Consider the following 25,824-nt stretch of genomic DNA (forward strand, 5'->3'; position numbering starts at 1 on the left):
TACAAACTGTGTTAACTTGTTTTTGGTGTTATATTTTTATCAAGATATACCATTGGACTAGACAAAAGATACCAAAAGGACACTCAAACTTGGTCAACAAAAAACTGACAACACCATGACTAAAAAAAAAAAAAAATTACCAACAGACAAACAAGAGAACACTTAACACAATATAGAAAACAAAAGACTGAGCAACACGAACACAGGTGGCTGGGAAGGCTAAGCAAATCATACTTCACATGTGGAACCAATCTCTGGCGCAGAGCTCACATCCATTCCGTATTTACTTCGTATCACTACACTAAATATTATTGTATTGTAGTGTACTAAGTATACGGAAAGGAAACAAGCGCTGTACGGAGATTGATGTGGAACCTAACCTGTTGCACTTGTAAGTATGTAAGAAAGCCATTGATTGGTTGGTTCAATACTCAGTTTGAAGGAGTTGATCCATTTCCTTTAATTTGAACTGTTTCAATTATATATTGAGATAGTCATTTCTAGCAGACACCGATACTTCAAGATAAATCATAACATACATTTTGCAGAATCAACCCTCATCAGGAAGATACAAATGTATCTCAATAGAATTATAAATGTACATTATTATATGGGAAGATCATCCTGAATATGAATTAAATATTTACCACCAGACTTCAATCAATCTATCACCATTATAAGATTACAGGAAAATACATTTCTAAGTTCTTTGAATCTCACAGAGCAGGAAAATACATTTCTAAGTTCTTTGAATCTCACAGTTCATTCCACATAAAAAATAAGGCTTTCAGTTTTAAATTTAAAACAAGATAAAGAATAAAAACCAAATATAATGAACACATCAAGAGAATGATGATGAACGGACTCAATTTACTAGTGACCCGATATCATTAGCTTTCTTTTACAGCATTGATGTTTACAGCCTTACATATTTACCTGTTGACAGAGGCTGCCATTGTATAAATCATACCATTTCCAAACAAATTCTATAACTGATAACCAATAAGTAACATGCAAATAATATAGATTACATTCGATTTCATAGGTGTCACAGATTACACAGGAGAAAACAACCATCAAACAAAAATTCAAACAACACTATTTTAATTTGAATGAGCATTCACATAACAACTATTTCATTTGAATGTTGACTTGTCACTTGACAATAATTCACAATAAAGGTAATACATGTACTATTTCATGATGATGATTTTATATTATGCTCTTGCCCAAAGAGCCTATTCTTTTGTCAATTCTGACATTTTTTGTCATGATCAGGTGTTGAAAAGGACTTTCTTTGTTTTAGAGTTTGGTAAATGATTTCTATGTTTCAGCCGTCTAACAGACTCTCGTAAGTGTTTGGGATGAATTGGTCCTGATTCTGACCACTGTTCCATAATATCAAGAGCTGAAATACAAATAACAAAAAACATTAAAAATTCTTGTATATATAAGGAGGAATAAATACAACATTGAATATAAAATAATTATTTACAAAAATGCATTGAAATTTTCATGATGAGTTACGAGTTACATCTGTATATACTCTGTGCTGCATTACACTCCACCTAATTTGACAAACTCTAAAATCCTCGACTTTTTCCCCCCATTATGTTAACCACAGATATATAGCAACTTTAATTAAGAACTTTTTTCTTTATATACATGTACAGTTTAAGCTCTATGTTTCAATTAAAAAATACGGTAAAGTTTGAAATTGATTTGAACATCATTCAAACATAGTAAACCCTCTTTGTCTAACAATCTAAATTTTTTATCAATAAAAATATTTTTTACTTTTAATCCTCTTGGCTCAAAATTTAACAATTCTGAAATTCCCAGTTTTCTCTACTGTCTGCATTTGAATCCTTATCCCAATTGTAGTAAAAGTATTTCATTTCTAAAATAACGTTTATTTCTTAAACTATAAAAACGCCTATCTATCTACATGTCTTATAAAGATTGACATCTAGAAATTAGATGGCTTCAACACATTCACTGACCAGTGTATTGATTTATGACACTTTTCTCACAGATTATTTTTATTAATCAATTTATTGTCACCATAATCAATTAGTAACACATTATTCTATAAGCTTTAATGAGCTTAACATTGATGAAAACTGGGAACTAAGTAAATAACCCAAAACCGTTTCATTGATATTGTAACAGAATTTAATAAGTTCCCTATCAGAAGAAAGAACTTAAAAAGTATTATATATACATGTATATAATAAAATCTAAAAAGGAAACTGCTGTTCAGTAGTTGTTGTTTGCTGGTGTGGTTCATAAGTGTTTTATATAGAATAGACAGTTGGTTTTCCTGTTTTAATGGTTCTATGCTAGTCATTTTTTTGGGCCTTTTATAGCTTACTATTTGGTGTGAGCCAAGACTCTGTGTTGAAGACCATTCTTTGACCTATAATGGTTTTTCTTTTACAAATTGTGCCTTGGAGGGAGAGCTGTCTCGATGGCACACATACCACATCTTCTTATGACTATATAACACAATTTTCCATGTTTTAGCCATTATGACCTTCTTCATTGGAGTAAATTACAACATTGAAACAAGAATTACATCGTTGGATACATTACTCTATAATTACTACTATGACGTTTACATTGAAACAACAATTACATCATTGGAAAACATTACTCTATAATTACAACATTGAATCAACAATTACATTGTTGGATACATTACTCTATAATTACTACTATGACGTTCACATTGAAACAACAATTACATCGCTTGGATACATTACTCTATAACTACTACTATGACGTTCATTTCCAGTATTTTTACTGTTTTTATAAATAATTTCACTAACAATCATACAGGATGTTGAACCCATCAGGTGTTTTTTTTATCCAAAGTGCTTGTTCAGTTTTTCTGTAAATATTTGTGCCAAATATTCTTTCAGAAGTTTAAAAGAAAATCCAACCTCATACATGTAACTGTGAGAAATATCTCCAACAAACCAAAGGGTCTAAAATTATTATCTGTATAAGACCTAGTAGAAGTTTAACCGTCAATCTTAGTACAAATGTATTACCTTCTTCCACTACTTCACCAACAAATACCTTGGCAATACCAGACATGGCTATGACAACATTCTGTGATACACTGGACTTGGTGATGGATTGCATCAGCTACAAAATCATACATTAAAATCATAAATAGGCAGTAAAAGACTTACCTGCAATAAAAAGATTTTACATTTGTCATTTCAGGGCTTTTAATAGCTTACTCGTTTGTATGAAATTTGCTCATTGTTGGAGGCTGTATGGGTGCTTACCTTTTATGCCATTTAGTGTCTAGTGGAGAGTTGTCTAGACTATTCAGCAATCATAATTAGTAATCAAAAGTACCAGGAATATAATTTAGTACGCCAGACGCGCATTTCGTCTACATAAGACTCATCAGTGATGCTCATTACAAAATAGTTATAAAGCAAAACAAGTGCATTTTTAATATGACAGTTTTAACCAAAATACAATGGACTGAAATAAACTTTTTAATTACTTAACTGGACACAGGGCCTTGCATTGTTCTGCCTCAGGCTCTAGGCATCATTTTACTATGATGCTTTATTGCTGGAATGTTTCATTTGTATATATATGCTATCAAACATTATTGTTGTAAAGGTTATCACTATCATCCCCAGATTACGTTTTGGATTTTAAGTAAATACCCATTTCACAGAGAATATTTTTGTAACAGTTACATGTACTTAAAGTTAGTACCTGTACATATTATTTATATTGCAGGGCAAATGATTATGTTAAACCTATTAAACTCTAGGAATATGAATTCAAGCCAAAAGTCTATTTATTGTTGATGATATTTCAGCTACATGTAATTGATGAACACTAAAACAATAAAGCCAAGTCAATTTACTGTGCAAGTTTAAACTATATTTATAATAAATTATAATAAGATACGTTGTACTTTTCCATATTTGAAAACAAAGCTGTTTGCTTATTTCAATCCAATAAATTGCATATATTAGAATTGAAATAATTCACTCATGTCATGTCATTAATTTTGAATTTTTTATGTTATATATTGCAAAACATAGTATTTATGTAAAATTGATCATAACATATACTGAATTAAGAGAGAGTTTTATTGTAAAGTGTTTTTTTGTGAAACCTTTTCCTTTACATATATGTTATTTGACTGAAACTTGAATAGTTTCAAAGAAAACTTCTTCATGTAAAGATGTCTTATAATGGTTTGCTTGTTAACACTTTCACTAATGAATTTATTTTTTCCACGGGTTTCTGTGGCCGAGGCAAATTTGCACGCTCAGATTCTCCAGCCTGAATTAATTTCATGACCGGTGCTTCAAGAAAAGTTGCAAATTGAAAAACGTGCTCCAACTCGAGAACGCAGTCTCAGATCGCCTAAACAACTGATACAGTTGTTGAAAAGGTTGCTCTGTAAAAGATTTTCCTAGTGTATTAAAATTAAAACAAAGAATAATGTCTTTACAATGCTTGAAAGATCGGTTTTTGTTACCCTGTTAGCTCAATGTTGCCAAAATGTCGACATTCGGATGTACTTGTTTACGTTAAAAATGTGTTTAAACGGTTAATATTCAGCAAATCATTATTACCGAGTCTTCTTATTTATCTTATCATTCGTTATTGTCATTTAAACATCATCTATAGCAAAACAGAAGCTTTTTATCTCTCATAAATTGACCGTTTGACTTTTCGTTTCCGACCGCCATTTGTATTGATGAAAAGACAACTCTGTCAATCGACGAACGACTATTCGTTTTCAAAGTAGACTTTATTTCCTTTAAAATTTTGTAGTGGTGTTGTCTGGTCTGTTTCAACATGTATATATTTAGATGACCCATTTGTTCTCACTAAATTTGTTTTTTTTTATGTAATTAAAACTGCATTATATGTGCATGAACAAGTTTATAACTGAGTGATACTTTCATTGAATTTTTGTTTAAGGCACCATACATCATGTACATATTTTACAATATTATTTATACAAAAATTATATGTTACCCTTTTAATTGAAGCTTTTGGAAATGCAGCTCTCCTGTACATTTCATATCTATTAAGTTGATCTTCTGTAAAGTTTGACACCAAAACCCTGAAATAGACATTCAAAATTACTTTTTATTTAAAAAACTGCAATTAAATTCAATTTAAATCACAACTTTAACTCAGAAAAATAAGGTTAAAAGTGGAAGAAAATGAGTCTACCTTTAGCATAAGGTCCGAAACACAATTACCATCCCTTGAAATTACTTTGTCAACAATAATAGTCCCTGGTGAACATAAGTTGGGCTAGTTCAATAGGCTGTTGGAATACAAGAGTAAGGCGAGTTAGTGAAAAAAGTTGAACGATTTTGTATGGGGCACCATGCAATGATCTCCATGGATGAAAACTGAATGATTGAGGAACATTCACCATGATAAACCCAGTGTCGCGTCATCATGGTCATGGAAAGTATTTAATACCTTTATTTGCATGTAAGGAATGGTGAACAAAAAACTTCCAAAGAGGTTTTAGTGACTTTGAACAGAAAATTTCATAGTAATATACTATAAAACATGCATTTGTTGATTCTGCATGAAAACAAGATGTTTTACATGTAAAAGGATTGTAAATTAAACTACAAAATGAATTAGGAATTAAGATAAGAAATTTCTTCAGATTATCAAGTTTATATTCATGTATTTACTTTTTAATTTGTACAGGGATTCAATATCATCCCTTATTGATGTACTTGTATTATTGGCACCAAATTATTTTTTCTGTATGTCTTATTTTTACTAGTTTCAAAAGAGGGATGCTGATTGGTTAAGTCAATAAAACATATTGGAGGTGTTTTGTTTTTTTCCTTTTAACTGGTTGACAATTTATTTTTTCACTCGAAAATTTCAATAGCAATTGCTGACACAAAATAATGCGATCAATTGTCTATCTTAATCTACATTGTAGTGTTCAGGTGTGTCAATCTACATGTACCTGTAAAGCCTAGTTATAGGGAGTCTTGATTTGGATATTATCCCTCAGGGCTATAAAACCTAAATCAGGAGAAACCTTTAAATTATACTTGAAAAGGCCTACAGCATGTACAGGTTGTGCAGTTAAGGGCAACTGATCATAATTGCTAACATAAATGACAGCATCAGAAACGAAACCATTTTTTTTTCAATAGAGGGAATCATTAGACCATGGCGGATGATGATTAAACAATTGCAGGGATAATTTGATGGAGGGTAGGCCATCATAAAGCCAGTCATGGAGATCCCTAAGGCAATTTGTCAGTGGGGAGAGTTTTGATAAATTCATTATTCAGATTGGTTGTTTGTATAATGACGTCAATGTAGATATTCAGGAATCCGGGTCTGTTCACGCCCATACACGTTCACACCCACTCATGTTTGCCCCCAAAATCCGTTCACACCCCACATGTTTGCGCCCAATTTTAATTGGTTTTGTGTTGAATAACTTTGTAATCAAGTTTTGGCAAGTGTATTCTTATAAGTATAATTGTTGTCATTGTCTCAAAATAAAGTGAGAAAGAATTTTTTTTGTGTTGAATAAATCTTAATGCATATTTTGGATAATGTATTGTTAAAAAAAAATAATCCTTTCTAAATAAAGTGCAATTCTGTCAATGTCTTATTTTGTGTTGAATAACTCTTCATCATGTTTTGATTAGCGTATTGCTATAACTTTGTTTTATTGACTTGTTTCAAAATGAATTGAGATTCTGACTAGGTTTTTTTGTGTGTTGAATACATATTATCATGTTTTGGTCATAATATTGTATTGCTATATTACATTGTTTCAGATCAAAAGGACCTAGCTTTTAAAAACAATTATCTTTTGTGTTTTTCATTTAAAATCTTCAATGTTTCACACATAGTGACATACCAAGCTATTTATACATTCAGTACTTACTTCAAAGCAATTTAAAACAACAATCATGATTTTCATATTTTTCAACTGGAATTTGAATTAAAATTGGGCGCAAATGTGTAGAGTGTAAACGTACCTTGGGTGCGAACGTGTAGGGTGCGAAAGTGTATTGGGCGCGAACGAACCTGATACCGATATTCAGTGTATTTAGAGGAACAAAGGTATGCCATTCACATGTATTACATTGCGAGAATCTAACAGATTGTTTATTACGTACTGCATCTTCAATCGTTCTTCTTCTTGTTTTTCTTTTTTATGTTTATTAGCACTTTCCTCTTCTGGTGTTTCAAACCTTCTTTTTCTTTCCTGAGATGGACTAACACTTGATGCCTTTCCATCAGTTTTTGTCTCCTTTAGTTGCTTCTCTGGTGTTGTTTCACTCTCTGATCCAGATTGTCCTTCTTTCTCAACATCTTTTTCCACTTTTATAGGAGAGATTTTCGGTGAATCATTTGGCTGGCTCATTTCGTTTTAACCCGGAAGTGAATATCTGAGTACAAATGGACTTTCAAGTTTGATGTAATTTATGTTTGTATTAAACACATGTGTGACAGGACTAATCTCAGATGTAGTATTTGAAAAGTTGACGTTACGTCATCTTTTTTTAAAGCATTGATCTATTAGCTGAAAGGAAAATACTCAAAAGGTATATGGTGACTTTGAAGTTCAACACTTTTGACCAAAAGTGCACTTTTCTCTCCGCCGGAAGCGTATGAATAACAAGTGCTCAAAATGTAAACAAAGTTTCAACATTATGTTTCATGGTTCAAACTTAATTTTTTCTCCTTTTATTAACTCTGAGAAGTCAATGATATGATTCTATAGTTCATAAATATGGTCGATTTCTCAGCTGATTAATACTTAATTGGGAAAGTTTGATGAACTATTTAATGACATGATCGGCGGATGACCTCATTTCCGGTAAGAGTAAACAGTGAAATCACCTGGACATATTATCAAGCAAGGAAAAAGAAGTGGAAAAGTGCCTGACAGTCATCTTTTCCATGTGAATTTTCACTTAACCGCTGAAATTTGGAGACTTAAGAATAAACTCCTGAAGGCCCGGGTAAGTAAATTATCAACCGTCAATACTGTCGCCCTGAAAACGGATCAGTCATGAGTGATTAAAGCCCCACGTTATTCTTTTGGTATTGTCTGTTCAGTATGAAGAAACAATAGTGTCATATCGTATACCGTTTAACTAAGATATCAAAATTAAGACTTCAGGTAATTTGAGAAGTTTTAAGATCAAAATGATTGGATGTCAGACTTATTCAGAAACTTTTTGAATGTCTGTGCTGTTCTTAAAAAATAGACATGACAAAACTTATAAATACCCTAATATAGGAAGTAAAATTGGCCATTGGAAAGGCTAAAACATAAGTTTAGATAATCTCTCATAGTTTTATCTGGTTCAAACGTTAGGGATAGAGCATTAATTAAAATTTGATTTTCTCCTCAGTCTTGTCATATAACACCATACATGTATATGAGGACCGTTCATGATACACTTTCATGACAATACAATGTATTGCTATTTGATTGCCATAACTGAACATCACTCAAAGTTTCACAAATTTTGACATCATACATGAAGTAGTTAATGTCTGACGCCTTAAAAAAAGTGATAGTTGGTTGATGTTAATAGTTTACGTACGTGTAGTAGATTCTGGGGTCAAGTTTCGCAGATTCCAAAATCGTGAAAAGGTTTATGGGTTTACCTTTATAACAATATACGGTAATAAAAACATTCTTGCCAAATCATGGTAATATTTAGTGCCTGACAATAAAATGTACATTTTATAATGTCATGGCGTAAAAAAAAAAATCGACTGATTTTGAGGAATTACTTTTAATCCTTTTTCAAAATTAACAGTATTAACAGATACATGTAAATATTTAAAACCTCTGGTCACTCACAACAAGAATATTTTGCAAATTACAATAAAATTTTAACCAATTTGATGCTAAAGGCAGTCAAAAGTGACCATTTGATGCCTGAAGGTGAAGGCCATTCCTACCCTCATGTATTGGATAACCACTTTCATCACAATGCTGGTACATTGTTTAAGCTATTGGAACAAACACTTTTAGTGTTCACATTTGCCTTTCACATGTTGTTACACTGTCAGAAGTAAAATCAAGCTTACTACCAGTGCATTTTGGAGACCCAACAAATAATCAGAAAACAATTTTCCTCCGTTATAGCAATAATTTCACGGATAGTTAGCTTTTAAAATTATGAAACTAGATTTAAAAAAGAATTACAGACACAACCAAAGGTGGTCTTCACGCTTTACTTTTGAGTCCAGCTTATCAATTTAAAAGAAAATAGTTGTATTCTGTTGGCTTGTAGAGAACATTTTTACAAGCCTGAAAGCAGTTTTACATGCCATTGCCATAGGACTTGTGGTTAAGTGTGAAGAAAGGATGCTGTTCACAAGGAATAATTTTTCTGCACCACATTATCATTTCGTCAATCTATGTCTCTTCAGTGATGTTCACAGCCGGTAGTCTGTCTGAATTTTGTGTGCAAAGAATCTGAGATTCCTCACATGAAGCTTCAGATTAATATGAATCATCTTACATTTGTAGTTCTAGCAATGGCAGTGAAAGGCTTCATAAATAAAAACACAAATAGACACCTCCTAACCCCACAGCATTCAGGTAGAGACTGACATGTTGCTGACATACTTCCTGCATTGTTTGTTATATACAATGTATTTGTTTATTATATGGTGATCATGCATATGAATGCCACCACTTTCAACTTACATGTTCATCATTTATCTTCATTGCTTTGATTGGTAGACAAATGGTAGAGCAATTCCTTATCAATTACCAATCTTCATCAAACCACCAACAAACTCTTTCACATTAATTTCAGATTATTTTTCCCAGGAAAAGTGCCTTCACACAAGAAAGTTGATTTCCTATCAATAAAGTTTCTTCATGCTCAAAGATATATTTCCTTTTATATCATACCACAAGCTCTTTCACACACAAAGATTGATTTCCACTTTAAACAAGCTCTTTAACAATATTGAAGATTGATCTCGAATTTGGCATTCTCCTTCATACACGTGCATTCTAATGGTTTCCCAAACAGACAAGCTCTTAAACTATAATGAAGATTGATCTCAAATTTGACATTCTCCTTCACACACATAAAAATTGATTCCCAATCAGATGATCAGACAAGCTCTTTCACACACAGGAATATTGATTTCCAAATCCAACAAGCTCTCTCACAGGAAGATTGACATCTCATTTCCATAGGCTCTTTCACAATATATATAACAATCTCTTTCACACATGAAGATTGCTTTCCCAATCCGACAAGTTCTTTCACACAGTGACACACACACATTGATTTCCTATCCAAAAAGCTCTTTCAGTTTGATTTCCCAATCTGTCAAGCTCTTTCACACAGGAATGTTGATTTCCAAATCCAACAAGCTCTTTCACTGAAACAAAAATTGTTTTCCCTTCTTTAGTCATGATCATGGTTATTGAATTCTGTTTACTGTTTTCAAAGTTGTGATCAAAAACAAAGAATGCAACACATACATGTATACTTTACTTATTGATAGAATGGAATTGTTTTTCATGCAGATGGGAACACTGCATCATCCAAGTCAGTATTAGTAAAATACTATACATTTGTAATGAGGTAGGGCATTTATTCAACATTGACACCTGTTCATTTTACAAACAAATACTATAAATTACTAAACGTAATTAGTATACTTTCTGAAACCTGCATAAACTTAATGTTAGCTTTATGTCAACAAGAAAATGTTGAGTTGTTTATATAATTCATTGATAGAATTAATTACATGTACATAATTGTACAGGAGAACTATATTAGATGAGGAGAACAATACAGATGTATGATGAAGACCGTGTACATGTATTACATAATATTTAAGACTCCAGAATTTTGTTGTAGGGTAAATGTTCTTAGTAGGCGTTATGATATTGATTTCATCTAGCAGTTGATCTGTGTTATATATTTTATTGTATAAACTTCATTAAATGTTAATACGACTGTGGGTATATTTTTCCATTGTTTAAATTAAAGGAGATGGAGGGTTAATCATAAAACAAAATCATTGTCCATGAAACAACAAATTAACACCATGAACACATATAGGATAAATAAAAAAGTTCCTCTTAATCTACACAAAAAATGCATCAGAAGGTAGCATTATAGGCTTTAGCCTTAAAAATGGATAAGATACCATTCTGTATGACAAACATGAAATTGTTCCGGGTTTAAAGGGCTTATTTATTCACTCAATTTAGAACACCAATTATCTGCCATGAGTATCATAGTATTCTTAAAACTGGGCTCTCAGCAGTACGCTTTTATATCAGTTTTATAGTGAAAATCTAAATATAAACTTTTAAAAAAAGTCTCAAGTTAATAATAAAAGTATTACACCATACCAAAACCATATCAAAATATGTACAATATTACATTTTATATACATGTATATATTAATTATGCCCCTGTTGTTCTAGAGTTATGCCCCTTTTGAAATGGAAAATTGCTGAATCTTGTTTCTGTTACCTCACTTAGGTTTGCTTCAACCAAATGTTATGAATATAACTAATATGCTACATGTATGCTTATTTTATTACCACTAAATACAGAACCAGTTTGAGTTTTGATGATGTCACTTTTAATTTCTAGAGTTATGCCCTTTACAAATGGAAAAATTGCTGATTTTTCTTTTCTGTTCTCTAGCTATAGTTTGCCTCAACCAAATGTTAAACACTTATACACTATGCTTATTACCTAAAAACTCAGATAAAGCACCAATTTGGGAAGCGTAACTTTAACTGTTCTTCAGTTATGCCCCTTTATAACTTTATATGATACAATGTATGCAAGAAGGTCTAAGGGCTAAGACCATCATGTGTGTCCCATAGACATATATTCCCTATTTTGTAACATGTACAAAGATTGGTTGTAATAATTCCTGCCTGGAAGTTCTAAGTACTGTTACTACTGACTACTAGTTAGAAATCAAAGGGGCCTTGCAATTGGTGACCAAAGTACTGTATCACCAGCCTGTAAAAACTGAGGTGAGTTTGAATCCTGTATGTGGCAAGTTTGCTCAAGGTCAATCTTAGGATTATCAGTTTTTCTTCTGCAGATCAGTAGTTCTTTAGGCACTTGGGACTCCTAAGCTTTTACCAAGAAAAACTGACCACCAACAAATAGCACAAAAGTGCCAAAAGTAGAGTTAAAAACAGCCACCAATTAAAGTACTCCATTATTGATGGATAATTGTATATAAGACCTATATGTAATTACCAGACCTGCTTGACATATAATTTTATATTTAGATATTTTAATTTAATTAACTGAGGAAAACATTGCATTTTGTACATGTAAGTTAATGTTATGATGTTATGGTTTAACTTTCAAATTTTTAACATTTTTTATTATTTTTGATTTGCATGTCATTTACTATTTATTTCTGAGGAATTCGAACCCCATATGAGATAATTCCTTCTTACACTATAGCAATATGACAGGTGCCACTTGTGGAGCAGGATCTGCCTACCCTTCCAGTGCACCTGAGATCACCCCAAGTTCTTGATGGGGTTCATGTTGCTAAGTCTTTATTTTTTTTATGTTGTGTTTTTGTGTTCTATTGTTTGTTTTTTTCTTTTTTAGCTATTGTGTTGTTGTTTTATTTTCAATGTATAAGTTTGAATGTCCCTCTGATACCTTTTGTCCCTCTTTTATGTCTGATGGAGATTTATCCAGTTATTTGTTAATTTTTTATCCTTATTTACAGGAATTAAAAAACTGGTCAAATTAAGGCAACCAAACAGAAACTCTTTATAACATGTATAAAAAGCTGTAGCAATCAGATTACATCTTGATCTAGAGGTCAAAATATATTGTACAATTTTCAAACTACCTACAAAACCTATATTGATACTTAACCTATATTCAGGTTCTAACAAAACCACATAAATTGCTTACCAATATATTATAATGACTGTATAGGGTGTTTATTGAGTGTGAAAGCAATGACTGGGTAAAACTTAGAGTTTTGTTATATTAGTATAATTACCCTTAAGTTATTGTTGTGGTTTGTGGTCTATAATTAAATGGTGATCAAACCCCAGTAATATATGGTGTATATTTAAACATAGGTAGTGTTTTGTTACACTATACCTATATTTTTGTTGGGAATGATAATATTTTTATTTCATTAAGAATTCAATAGACTACAAGGGGTTTACATTGTATATGTAGGTACATTTTGTATCTGATGATACATGTTTTAGGTAAATGTACCCAGTAAAGAAAACTTTTGTGGTTTACACTCCAGTTAAATGAAAGTTTTGCCCAAAAAATCAGAAATAAGGATGATTTCATAAATATTTCTTTTGGTAAAACTTTTGTTAAAAGATAATTTTGTAACTATTAAAATTCTCCGGTCAGTATTATACATCTAGGATAAACATTTTGCTGATACAGGGAAAACTATATAATTACAATTTGGCATTGAATTTGAAAATTTAGATAAATGTACATGCATGCATTTTTGTCATGCATACAAAATTAAAAAAAAAATTCTGGCAGTTCAGTTCTTGCATTTATTTTAAAGTGAAACTCAACTGGTTCTTGAATGTGGAACACATTCAAAGTTTTACTTTTTTACATTTCACTTCAGAAAATGTTTTACCTTCTTCTGGTATGAATGTTAACATGATTAAGAGGCTTGATGGTTTAAGTGAAATTCACTATGAATTTATGTCCATGTCATTATAAGTCACAGTCTGCTGCTGGTTGTAAATTTAGTGTGTGGACATTTGTTAAACCTTCCAATAAAGCCATAAATATATTAATTATGTGGACTGTGATGTTGGTTTGGTCAGAGACAGGTGTCTGTACAGATTGTAACTTGTCAAGGAAGTCAATGTCAGACATTCTATTACAAATGTCATCATAAAAACTGGACAGGTACAACATGCTAATTACTACTAAAACATAACTGGACACACATGTTTATTGACCACAAGATTTAAAATCTATTACAATTAAATGAGAGCATGGTTGATTTTTGTGAATATGGATTTTACACTGTTTTTCTCATTGACTATTAAATGAAGAGATTGGCAATTTTTTTTAAGGTATGTATGTTTGCCTGTTAATTATACCGTCTTAAGGACCAACAATCAATAATTCAATAAAAATTGTGAAAGTTTGAAATAAAAAAAATAGCTTGTTGACATGAAGTCTTAAACGAATTCCTATTCCTATACATGCTGCTGATCTATATGTAGTTCTATTTATTGACCTTAATTTTTTAACGTGTTAATAAAGATTAACATAGATAGGATTAGATATTTATAAAAGTTATAAATAGCCTTCAGGATATATCAGAAAAGACAATTGAAAAAGTTTAAAAAGTATATCAAATGGCCATATGCCAGAGACATGTTTAATCTTTTAAGAAGATTTTGGTCGTGTGCACAGAAATGTGTATATAAGGTTATTGAGTCGATGGTATTAATTTTGTCATTTACTTAAACATAAAACCCCATTTGTCATTAAGTGCCTACTGCTTATTCTTCATGTGCATATAAATGTCAAGTTGTACAATTCAAACAGAAATACATTCCCATTTGTAAAATGGATTTATATCAAATATCAAATTAGTATTTGAACATGGATAAACCATTTCTTTTGGATCTGGTCTCAAAGTTATTTACTAAAGAGCAGGTAAATAAAAATGTATGGAGCATTGATCAATTTGTTTTATCTTTAATTTTGTTCAAATCAAAAGATTTGGAGTGTTTGTAAGTTGTTGTAAGATTTATTGCTTTGTTTGTTGGGTGTTAGACAGTACATGGTACTACACCCATAAACATACTACCATCTTAGAAGGACCAGAGTACACAGGCATAAGTACATAATTGGCCTTGTGTGTAAAATTATTAAATCTTGACCTGTTTCTTTCCTTGCAGAAACTTAATACATTCATAATTATGGCTTATTTCTAACAAATTAGTTCTTGTACCTAAGGCTTTTGATGTTGTCAATCCAGAAGCTGTGGTAAAGGGGGATTTTTTTGTGTGTAAATGGAAGTGAATGTTGTTTTCACCCTTCTGTTCTATTTAAGGAGGGTTTACTTTTTATCCCCTAGACAATGTCCAAAAGACCATATTCAAAGATTCCATATATTGACAATTTGTATAATTCTTAGAATTTGAACTTTGCAACTGTCCAGTTTAACCTTTCAGTGACCTTGTGATTAATACAATTTATAAGTTAGAGTTCCAGCTTCAATGGTTGAATTGAAATAGAATCTTTAATTGACAGAAAACAGTTGACAAACTGACACAAGTGGATATTCTTCATAATCTGCTGTCAAAACTATGGTCAAATAGCTTTGTTCTAAGATTTAAACAGTAGTGTACCCTCATTAAGATGTCATAATATACTACACTGAACAATTGCTTACTACAATGTACATGTTTTGTAATTTTTGCCAATGAAAGGAAATTTGAAAAGACATGCATGACATCAAGAAAATTGTTTGGCTAAAAAAACTGACAGTCAGTTCTTCCCAGCATTTTCAGAATGCACCATTGGTCTTTATACAGCACTGTTTCCCGACAACTATTGCAAGCACATATGATACCAGTAGGTTCTATTAATAAAATCTTTCCACTATGTTAGCATGGAACATTATTGCTTTAAAACCCTGGAGAGAATAATTGAAAATAAAAATTCAAACAGAATTATGCAGCGATATGAGATATGGAGATATTTCCATTAATACATTGTAATATTCTCAAAGATGTGGTCAAGATCTCCACTAATTTGTCCTTTCTGTTTTATTTACAAGACTTCTATTTGTAGCTATTAAGATTTATAATTAATCAAGATTAAATCTATGCCCAATTCAACCTTTCACAAATCTATTCATTGTTATTTAAATTTTAAAATCACCACTTTGACATAACATTACCTTTCTAAAACCCAATGTTTTTGTTGGTAATTGTCTTGTTTTGTATAATAATAACATTCAATTACTGCTATAAAGGATGTGTACATCTTGATTAACCATCAGAGCCAAAAGTCATCCAAATATTGTTATCCAAATTTGTTCTTTGATTTGAAACAATGATCCAAAATTACAAACAAATTTGAATATAAGGCATTAAACTTTCTCCTCTTAATTACCCTCATCAGGGAAAACAAAAGTAAAACTTTCTACAGATCATTCTTACTACATAAGAAAATGCCTGTTCCAAGTCAGGAATATGACAGTTGTTATCCATTTGTTTGATGTGTTTGAGCCTTTGATTTTGCCGTTTATAATTTGTTTAACAAATTACCAGAGTATATAAGTAATGCTGTAAACAATACCACTGTAATTGTTAAATTTTTTGTTTGTTATTGCATGGCTGTAACAAGGTGTAAAATATGAAGTCATATTAGTCAGTTCTATTCAATAGCAATTGTACTGACATATCACTTGGCTTATTCTAAATCTTATTGCACATGTAATTTATTGTTGGTTCAAAGATTGCATACAGGGTAGGCTTGTTCAATGAAAAGCAGCAGAGTTAATGCCTAATGCAAAAGATTAGGGATTTAAGTAAAACATTAGTTAAAATTCTGTTTTTCCAGTATTGCTTAAAATTCATTTTTCTCATAAAATTATTTTTGATATAAGTGTGACACTGTTTGAATAAACCTGTTGTATTTTAGTCTTGTACATCAAATTTGTCCCTTTTTGAAATTTTTGTTATATGGTCAAATAAGCCCTGTAAATTAAAAAATGACTGATCAACAATTCCATTCTATAGGCCAGTAAGATCAATATAACAAAGAAGATGTGATATGATTGCCAATGAGACAACTATCCACAAAAGACCAAAATGACACAGACATTAACAACTATAGGTCACTGTACGGCCTTCAACAATGAGCAAAGCCCATACCGCATAGTCAGCTATAAAAGGCCCAGATAAGACAATGTGAAACAACTCAAACGAGAAAACAAATGTTCTTATTGTGAAACATTGCATTAAACAACCAATAGTAAAATATTTGGCAATACATGTACCAACTTTGCTGTTCACAAAAATTTATGATTTATTATATTTTCAGAGTCGCCGCTCCAAGATGGCCACAGTAGGAGAACAATCACAAGTGGTCAGTAACCATACAAAAGATAAAGCAACCAAGGCAAAGGTCACTCTTGAAAACTACTACTCAAACCTTATAGAATCTTACCAAGATAGAGAAAAAAGGTAAGCTAAAGGTCACGGTAAAAAAACAAGGCAAAGGTCACTCTTAAAAACTGCTACTTAAACCTTATAGAATCTTACCAAGATCTAGTAAATAGAAAAATTGTAGCATATTGATATAATGGTCAAGGTCACAACTACTTTTACCATTTAGATTCTTGCACGAAAAAGAGCCTGTTCCTTATGAGAATCCTGTTAAAATTTTATTTATAACATTTATGTGGACAACTTCAACGAGAAAAAAATTGATAATGGCAGAACAAAAATTGTTGAGTAATTTTGTTGAAAATCTTGTTTAAAAATACGGCGGTTTGTTCATGGATGGGTACATTAATGATATACAGACATACACACAATCAGTTATGAATATACTTGTTTTAGCATACATTGTGCTTCTACACATATTCTACAGGATCAGTTCTACTTTTTTAGATGCAAAGTATCACTTCAATTGTTCATGATCATACATTTAAATTAATAATGAAGTAAAGGAAAAGGTAACATTAACTGCAGTTTACATTGCTTTTCCAAGACAGAAATTCTGTTTTGTTATTGAATTCTAAATACCCGATATATTATATGGCAAGATAGCAGCAAATTATGGATGTTTTTTTAGGTCAGAAATAAGTCTATTAAATTATCATTAAGATACCAAAATGGAAATCCAATTTATATATATGTACTCTAACAATAAAGAAACTTTATTTATGGGTTTTGTGAGAATGATTTTCTGTATTCTATATATAGTAATTATATATGATTATTTTACCTGATTAATCAACTGGGATGGCCAGGTGTATTTTAGTAGACATCAATAAACACAAATACTTATTTTCTTTGTGCAAAAAGATGCCATGATAATTGTCATAAGATTCAGTGTAGGATTAATTTATGTACCTTTATATGGAAATATATTTTGTGATTGGAATTTCATCTGATGCTTAAATAAAACTGTAGACTTGAGAAGTAAAAATAGTTCTCAAATAAAACTGTATACTTGAGGAGTAAAAATCATTCTAACTGCCATATTAGATTTATCCATGGAGGGGAAGGCCATGAATAATGACATTTCATGCAGTCTTTTCACTATAAATAATATGCCAGAAGCCCATACCATATATATGCAGCTTTAATACTTTTGAATATAATGTACTAGGAAGTGGGGTTGAGGATTGAGAATAGAAAAATAAACTGTATGTTTTTTAGAGCCTTATTACCCAATAAGCTTGTGGTGTGGTTAACAATAAAAATACACATCCAAGCAATCTATTCTATATTGTACTGCATATTTTAAAAAGCTTCCTTGATGCTAAAACTTATGGTATCATGATATCCAACATGTCCTAAATGTTGGCTCTCATGATCAAGAAAAAAATCCCTATATTTCATAGAAAGGGGAAAAATTGAGTGCTTATTAGGGACATGATGAATGTTAGTGCAAAATGTGTGTCTACAAATGTAGCTCTCCAAGGCTTTTCTTGTAACCTGTTTTTTTTTTAACCATTTCAAAACTTGACATTTGAAACCATGTGCATATTATTATTTGTAGTTCTTCAAGCAAATAGTCACCTAACACCATTTAACAAGATTGTTCTGTAGATAAAAATAGCTTATTTGGTTTTACATTTTAATCTTGATTGCTTTTATTAGAATTATAATATAATGTTAAAGGTAACAAGGAACACCAGAGGGTTTATTGTTTACGTAAAATTAATCATGAATTTGTTTCTCTTAAACTGAAATTGCATTATTTGTCCAAGGGCATTCTGTACTTCTAGTTTAGCATATGTTAAATGTCATATCTGCACTATAATGTTCTTTAAGGAGCCAGAATTTATGATTCATACATATTAGATTTCTATTTAATTTATCTAAAAGGACATCAAAAGTTGTCTCTGCTTTCATGTTATATACAATTTTTGAACTGGTTTTCTGTTTGTTTAAAAGATGTGCCAAGCTTATGTTTTGATGTGCTAAGGTTATTTTGAAAAGTTAGAATAAATTTTATATTTTGACTTATGGCCTGATAATAATTTATACAAAAAGTTACGTAAAGTTAGCTTTGATTTGATTCTTCATAAAATATGAAAATACAAAAATGTAGGAATATGTAGCATGAACCGTATGATTGCCAATGAAGCAACTCTCGGCAAGAGGCCAAATGACACAAGAAATTAACAACTATAGGTTACCGTATAGCCTTTAATAAAGAGACTAAAAGAGTAAACCCGTATTGCATAGTCAGATATAACAGGCCCAAGAATTGACAAATTTAAAACAATTCCAAAGAGAAGGTTTTGAATTTTTTATACAACACTTGTTAATATAAAAATAGGTCCATGTTAGTATAATTATATTTTACACATTTTTAAGATCATTTAAAAGGAAGAGAAGGTAAACAATCTTGTACATGTACCAGTACATTAGACCTAACATGGACCTCTTGTTGTATTGTCAAGTCTAGCATAAAAATGTAAAAAAGCTTTGCATAAGAATCAAATGAAGGCCAATTATACCAATCTTTCGTGTAAAATTTACATAAATCTTTAAAAAGACAGGATATTAAAAACAAGTTTTTAATAACCCAGTAAATAAAACTTTAAATCTGCTGTTGGTATTTTTGTGACAAATTAGTCTGAATGACATAATGCATGTTTTAAACAAATCTGGTCTGTCATCAAACCTTAGTATTACCTTATGAATGACAGAGTCCACCTTACCACACATTTGTATTGTAATGTGTCTCTATGGCATGTGTTTTATGTCAACATTCAAAGGGAACAGAACTTACAAGATTTCTTAGTTTGAATGATATTAAATTAAGTTTTATTGTCTTGCTTTAAAACTATGAAAACATGTTTAGATTGTACAAAAGATAAAAATTAATATATATTTGTTACTTCCTTGTGTTTTCATATCGTATTCTGTTAATGTGCTGTTAAGTCCGAACGACTTGTTCTATTCTTCAAGATTACCTGACAATATGTACTTACAAAAAAAACTAAACTAGGAACTTATTAATCCTGAACACTTCAGCATATAACTTTAGTTTAAATTTTGTTATTGTGAAAAGAACCCCTGTACTTTAAAATTTATGTATTTTACTTTATACATGTACATGTATATAGATACAAGTGTGATTTTATATTTAAGTTTATAAAACAGCAAACCAACAACACAAATATACAGAAGACATCTTTAATTTTAGGTTAAGATAATGGGATATATTCTTTAGCAAAGTACAAAGGTCTATACTTAATATTTAAGTAAGTGATTTTCCAACCTTCACTTAGGGGTCGATATTTGGGCCACAATCCCAAAGAGAAATATGCTCTTTTTTTCCAATTTTCAGCTCTGAATTTCCAAATTGAAAATTAACATCATGGCAAGACTTCGTTGCTGTCGTATCGTGGTTTATGTCTACAAAGATCTTGTTCTTGGTTGCAATTCAAGCGGTTATTTCTTCTGAGGATACATAATTTTGTACCTTATTTTTCAAAATTTCTTGATGGGCATGTCCCCAAACCCCCGTAGCATGTTGCACACAGCTGACAGACTATTAACATTCTCCCCAAATCCAACATTTCACAAGCATTTATTTCCATGTGCACCTGTCTTGGGCCCTTCCCCTCAGCACCAGAAAAATCACTGTATCAAGGTTTGATCTGTATATTACCCTGTTTTATTAAAGTTGTCATTCACAGAGACTTTCTTAAAAAACCTGTCTTGTAAAATGTAATTTTTACCAAATTAAACTTATAGTTATGCTTAATGTAGCAAAAACATAGACTAGTGTTAGGGATGACATCAAAAGATTGATGTAGGATAAAAAAAAGTTAAATCAAATAGTTTGGGGGTGGGGGAATTAAAATTCTGCAAGTTTTGTATATCTAAAATCGATTTTTACATATATCCCTATTGGTAAATCGATTTTTCCCAAATTAAGTTAAAGAGGGGTGTGGGGGTCAGTGAAAAAACTATGTGAATTAAGTTTTTTATCCTACATTGAACTTTTGATGTTGTCCCTTATATTAACAGCATGCATTTTTAATGGTCTTAACTTTGCATAGCATAGAGCAGTTCAATTTAATTCTGATAGCAGTAATTTCATCTAGTTTTGTAATTTTATTATTTTTGTTGCATGCACATGTTATTTGTTATTTTGATAAAAGTGGATTAAAAAAGTTGAAAACACAAATTTACACGATTAAAAAAGTTGAAAACACAAATTTACAATGTAAAACACAAATTTTCTTAGTCATTTTTGATTTATTAAATGCTGACAGAGCATTTCTATGAGTTTACTCATTCATATGATACAGTTGTTTTTGTAACAAAAGTCCCAATGTTCCCACTTTTAAACCTTTAAACACAGTAGTGATTTATTGTAGATAATGTTTGATATTATAGATGGACCATTCAATGGCCCCATTGCCAAACTTAAAATCAGCTACCTACAAAAATGTATTTGATTGTATTAGATTTGGAAGCTCTTTATTTATTATACCATATGATTTAGCATGCTTATAAGTTTGTTTTTTATGCCCCCACTATGGTAGAGGGTGGATATTCTATAAGTGTTATCCTTCCCTAGATCCTTACACACATCTTAAAATTAGCTTTCAATCTCTAACTTAAGTTTGCATCAACCAAATGTTATGAAACTTATACTCAATACTTAAATAAATACCACAACATACAGATCAAGTTTGGCTTGCATCACTTGTAACATTTGTGAGTAATATCCCTTGATAATGTTATAAAGGGGTCATCATTAGTGTCCCATGGACAGATTCTCCCTGTATTTTATTATTTTTTTAGATTTAATTTCAAGTACAAATACATAGTTTTGATCATCATTGATATGCACATGTATGTCCAATGGAGATTTGATTTTGCAATCCACATTAAAAAAATATCACAGTTGAAAATGTATCAAACCATGAAAAAAACAGGTATCATTCTACAAATGTACTTGATACTGTGATAAAGTTCTTCTTTCATTCCAAAAATTTGTAATTTTAACCGGCAATTAGGAAGTGATGTATATTTCTATTATAACCGATTAAGTATACAAAGAAAAAGATCAAAGGCAATGGCCATCAATCATGTGTCTTGTTATATGTACTATATAATTGTTTTTACAATATACATGCTGTGGTTGGGATAAATCTTCCTCTGATCTCAGAATCTATGGTATATAAATGTAGCTGGATGGCTTATATATAAAAAGATAGTATATTTATCTGATCTTGTCAATAATCAACAATCAGAATGTTTTCACCTGAGGTTTTCACCTGCATCTCTTATTTTCTGTGTATGAAGGACAGAATGATTTAGTGAACTTCTATCATGTCTATATAGCATCTGCTATTACTATCAAGATACCAGAAAGTATGTATGGTACTGTGAAGATCACTTGTCTGTTTGCTCTGTAGTGGACAGCAGATCTTTGCTGTAAAGTGGACAGAAGATCTTGTCTGTTTGCAGTGTAGTGGACATTAGATCTTGTCTGTTTGAATCAAATCTTTTGGTCTTTTTTTCAAGATGTTCGTAGAATGTCATGAAATTACTCTTGAATTAATCTGTAAAATCTCTTGATGTTTAAAAGTAATATAAAGTGAGATTTTATTTGTCTCTTGCTGATCTAATGTCAATAATGGCTGTTAGATTGTATCATGTGATTATTATACATTTCTTTGATTCATATGATGATAAAGACAGAATCAAGATTTAGATGAACTAAATGGGACAGGGATCATTATGCTGTTAGTTAGCAGTGAAATGCTTCATTTATGTTAGCCTTGAACTATGTTGGTAGTAGTCTTTGTAATATTTGCTTTTCTAACTCTTTATCCATGGACTTAAAGACTGTATGCTAGTCTGTTTTACTTTGACTGTTGGATTGCTCTCTGTCACTAAAAACTGCTTAGTCTATATATATTAATTTTGAAAGACTAATTAACATTGATAAAAAAAAATCCTCACGTGATTCTTATTTTGTTTATCAAACAGTTCATCAGATAGATGTGGATTAAAGCTAATTGGGTTATATGTCTTTAATACAGTAACCAGAGAGAGAAAAATAAACAATTCATCAGGGAACATATTGTCTCCAACAATAGACATGTGGTTATACATTATTTTTAACTTTATCTGTGCAATCACTTAGAGTATAAAAAGATATTTATATTTAATCAAGATATTAAAAATTCAGAATTTTAGAATTAAACAAAACATCCCCAGAGAAATAATTACAATGTATTAAAGCAGACAATCAGACTACAACATTTCAAACTTTGTATCCCATCAGTGTCTTGCACAATCAGTTTAACAATGTACAGTTCAAGTGAACTATTGCTTCTCAATAATATCTAATTGATTTGTTTTACAGTTTGCTTTAAAGTTTCACTGTAACACCACTGTCCCAAGGTAGGGAGGATTGAGAGCTAACAAGTCACATACATATTTAATTCCACTGCAATCTTAATTATCCTGATCTGTCTGTATTGTGACTTACAGGTGCTTAAATCCACTTCATTTGGACTTTGTTGGATAGTTGTCTAATTGGCATTCATACCACAGGTGCTTAAATCCACATCATTTGGACTTTGTTGGATAGTTGTCTCATTGGCATTCATACCACAGGTGCTTTAATCCACATCATTTAGACTTTGTTGGATATTTGTCTCATTGGCATTCATACCACAGGTGCTTTAATCCACATCATTTGGACTTTGTTGGATAGTTGTCTCATTGGCATTCATGCCACAGGTGCTTAAATCCACATCATTTAGACTTTGTTGGATAGTTGTCTCATTGGCATTCATACCACAGGTGCTTAAATCCACATCATTTGGACTTTGTTGGATACAGTTGTCTCATTGGCATTCATACCACAGGTGCTTAATTCCACTTCATTTAGACTTTGTTGGATAATTGTCTCATTGGCATTCATACCACAGGTGCTTAAATCCACTTCATTTGGACTTTGTTGGATAGTTGTCTCATTGGCATTCATACCACAGGTGCTTAAATCCACATCATTTGGACTTTGTTGGATAGTTGTCTCATTGGCATTCATACCACAGGTGCTTAATTCCACTTCATTTAGACTTTGTTGGATAGTTGTCTCATTGACATTCATACCACAGGTGCTTAAATCCACATCATTTGGAATTTGTTGGATAGTTGTCTCATTGGCATTCATACCACAGGTGCTTAAATCCACTTCATTTAGACTTTGTTGGAAAGTTGTCTCATTGGCATTCATACCACAGGTGCTTAAATCCACTTCATTTAGACTTTGTTGGATAGTTGTCTCATTGGCATTCATTCCACAGGTGCTTAAATCCACTTCATTTGGACTTTGTTGGATAGTTGTCTCATTGGCAATCATGTTTTAAGCATTAAAATTGATGGTTGTGGTCTTCATCTGTGTTTGAACATTTGGTCTAATTGATTAAAAGTGGAAAACATGTTAATGAGACAGGAAGTCCACAAAACTCTCACAGAGGTCAACATTTGACCTTCAGTAAGAAGCAAATATAAAACACCTTTACAGTGAGAAATAGTTATTAAATTGCCATGAGTTTATAGGGATAACATTTTCACACATTTTTTAAAATTTTTAGTTATCACCTATTTTTGTCCATACAAAATCAGTTTAGAAAATAGTTGACAGAATTATTTTGTATCATGTTAAGGTGTGAATGTCCAACTTTATATTTTAGATCTTATCAGATGGAATTTTGGGTTTTCCATATTAAACATAGACTTTGTCATCTCAGGAAGGTGGAGTTTTTCCTTGAAAAATATGAAAAATAGAGAGATTCGCCTTGTTATTGCACACACAGTCATATTTTTTTTGTATTAAGCAGAGCAATAAATGTGACAAAATTTACTAAGTCAAGAGATAGGACAGTTTTAAATTGTTTCCTGGTCTCTTTTTGGTGTTATATTTCGAGTTACATTCATTGGTTATGCACACTCAAATAAAAAATTAAATGACATTTTATTTTTAATGGATTTTTTTTATATTACGCAGTTATGGGTACAAGTAGTTTATGGATTCAGATCTTTTTTATATGCGTCGCTACTCCCAAATAAATATTCATGAATTTGAACTATAATGGACTTGTTTCGTGATTTACAAGGATATGAGATAAGGTGGAAGCACGTAGTCGTCAGATTTGTTTTATAAAAAGAACTAATGACATATGTACCTATATAAATTTTTAATTGTTTTGAAATATTAAATCTTGATGAATTTTAAATTAACATTGAACGATTTTTATTCATCAGTATACCAAATGTTAATACTTTATATGGATATATATTAATATCCGTGTTTAAAATCATGTGAATATCAAGAAAAATTGGTTTATTGGGTTATACTTCAGATTAAAGTAGTTTTAAAAAGTGTTTTTTGCAAGTCATTATACATGTAATTTATTAGGTAGTTAAGAGTATTAATAGTATACTTGATAAAATGTGAAGTACATATTGATATTGTAAATATTAAACCAACAGGAACCAAATGTGCATTTAATTTCTGTTTTACTACA

The 25,824-nt window shown here is 31.1% G+C and overlaps 2 protein-coding genes across 4 annotated transcripts in view; one reads left to right on the forward strand and one right to left on the reverse strand.

Moving 5' to 3' along the window:
- Positions 1-1,087: 1,087 nt before the first annotated feature.
- On the reverse strand, positions 1,088-7,665 carry LOC134685130 (transcription initiation factor TFIID subunit 11-like). The gene is made up of 4 exons (XM_063544596.1): positions 7,179-7,665; positions 5,032-5,119; positions 3,057-3,153; positions 1,088-1,408 (listed from the first exon to the last, which is right to left on the reverse strand). The coding sequence occupies exons 1-4, from the start codon at positions 7,424-7,426 to the stop codon at positions 1,275-1,277; spliced, it is 567 nt and encodes a 188-aa protein (XP_063400666.1). The 5' UTR covers positions 7,427-7,665; the 3' UTR covers positions 1,088-1,274.
- A 123-nt stretch (positions 7,666-7,788) lies between these two features.
- Positions 7,789-25,824, forward strand: part of LOC134685128 (serine/threonine-protein kinase 38-like) — a 63,292-nt gene continuing 45,256 nt past the window's right edge. Inside the window, exons 1-2 of one of the 3 annotated variants that reach the window (XM_063544595.1) lie at positions 7,789-8,027; positions 17,118-17,260. In XM_063544595.1, coding sequence (XP_063400665.1) covers positions 17,133-17,260 — 128 coding nt within the window. In that variant the 5' untranslated portion in view covers positions 7,789-8,027; positions 17,118-17,132. Of the gene's footprint in view, positions 8,028-13,914; positions 14,126-14,582; positions 14,718-17,117; positions 17,261-25,824 lie in introns of those variants that run through there. The other 2 variants (XM_063544594.1, XM_063544593.1) reach the window with 2 other exon arrangements.

The sequence above is a fragment of the Mytilus trossulus genome, chromosome 9 (genome assembly GCF_036588685.1).
Source record: "Mytilus trossulus isolate FHL-02 chromosome 9, PNRI_Mtr1.1.1.hap1, whole genome shotgun sequence".
In the NCBI taxonomy this organism is placed as follows: Eukaryota; Metazoa; Mollusca; class Bivalvia; order Mytilida; family Mytilidae; genus Mytilus; species Mytilus trossulus.

Bases quoted from the DNA above. Each gene is read 5' to 3' on its own strand.
- LOC134685130 (XM_063544596.1), bottom strand. From the start codon at position 7,426: ATGAGCCAGCCAAATGATTCACCGAAAATCTCTCCTATAAAAGTGGAA. The intron at 3,154-5,031 runs GTAACATATAAT...ATGATTTTGTAG, and splicing joins CAAAAGCTTCAATTAAAAGG to CTGATGCAATCCATCACCAA. The intron at 1,409-3,056 runs GTAATACATTTG...TTTGTATTTCAG, and splicing joins TGGTGAAGTAGTGGAAGAAG to CTCTTGATATTATGGAACAG.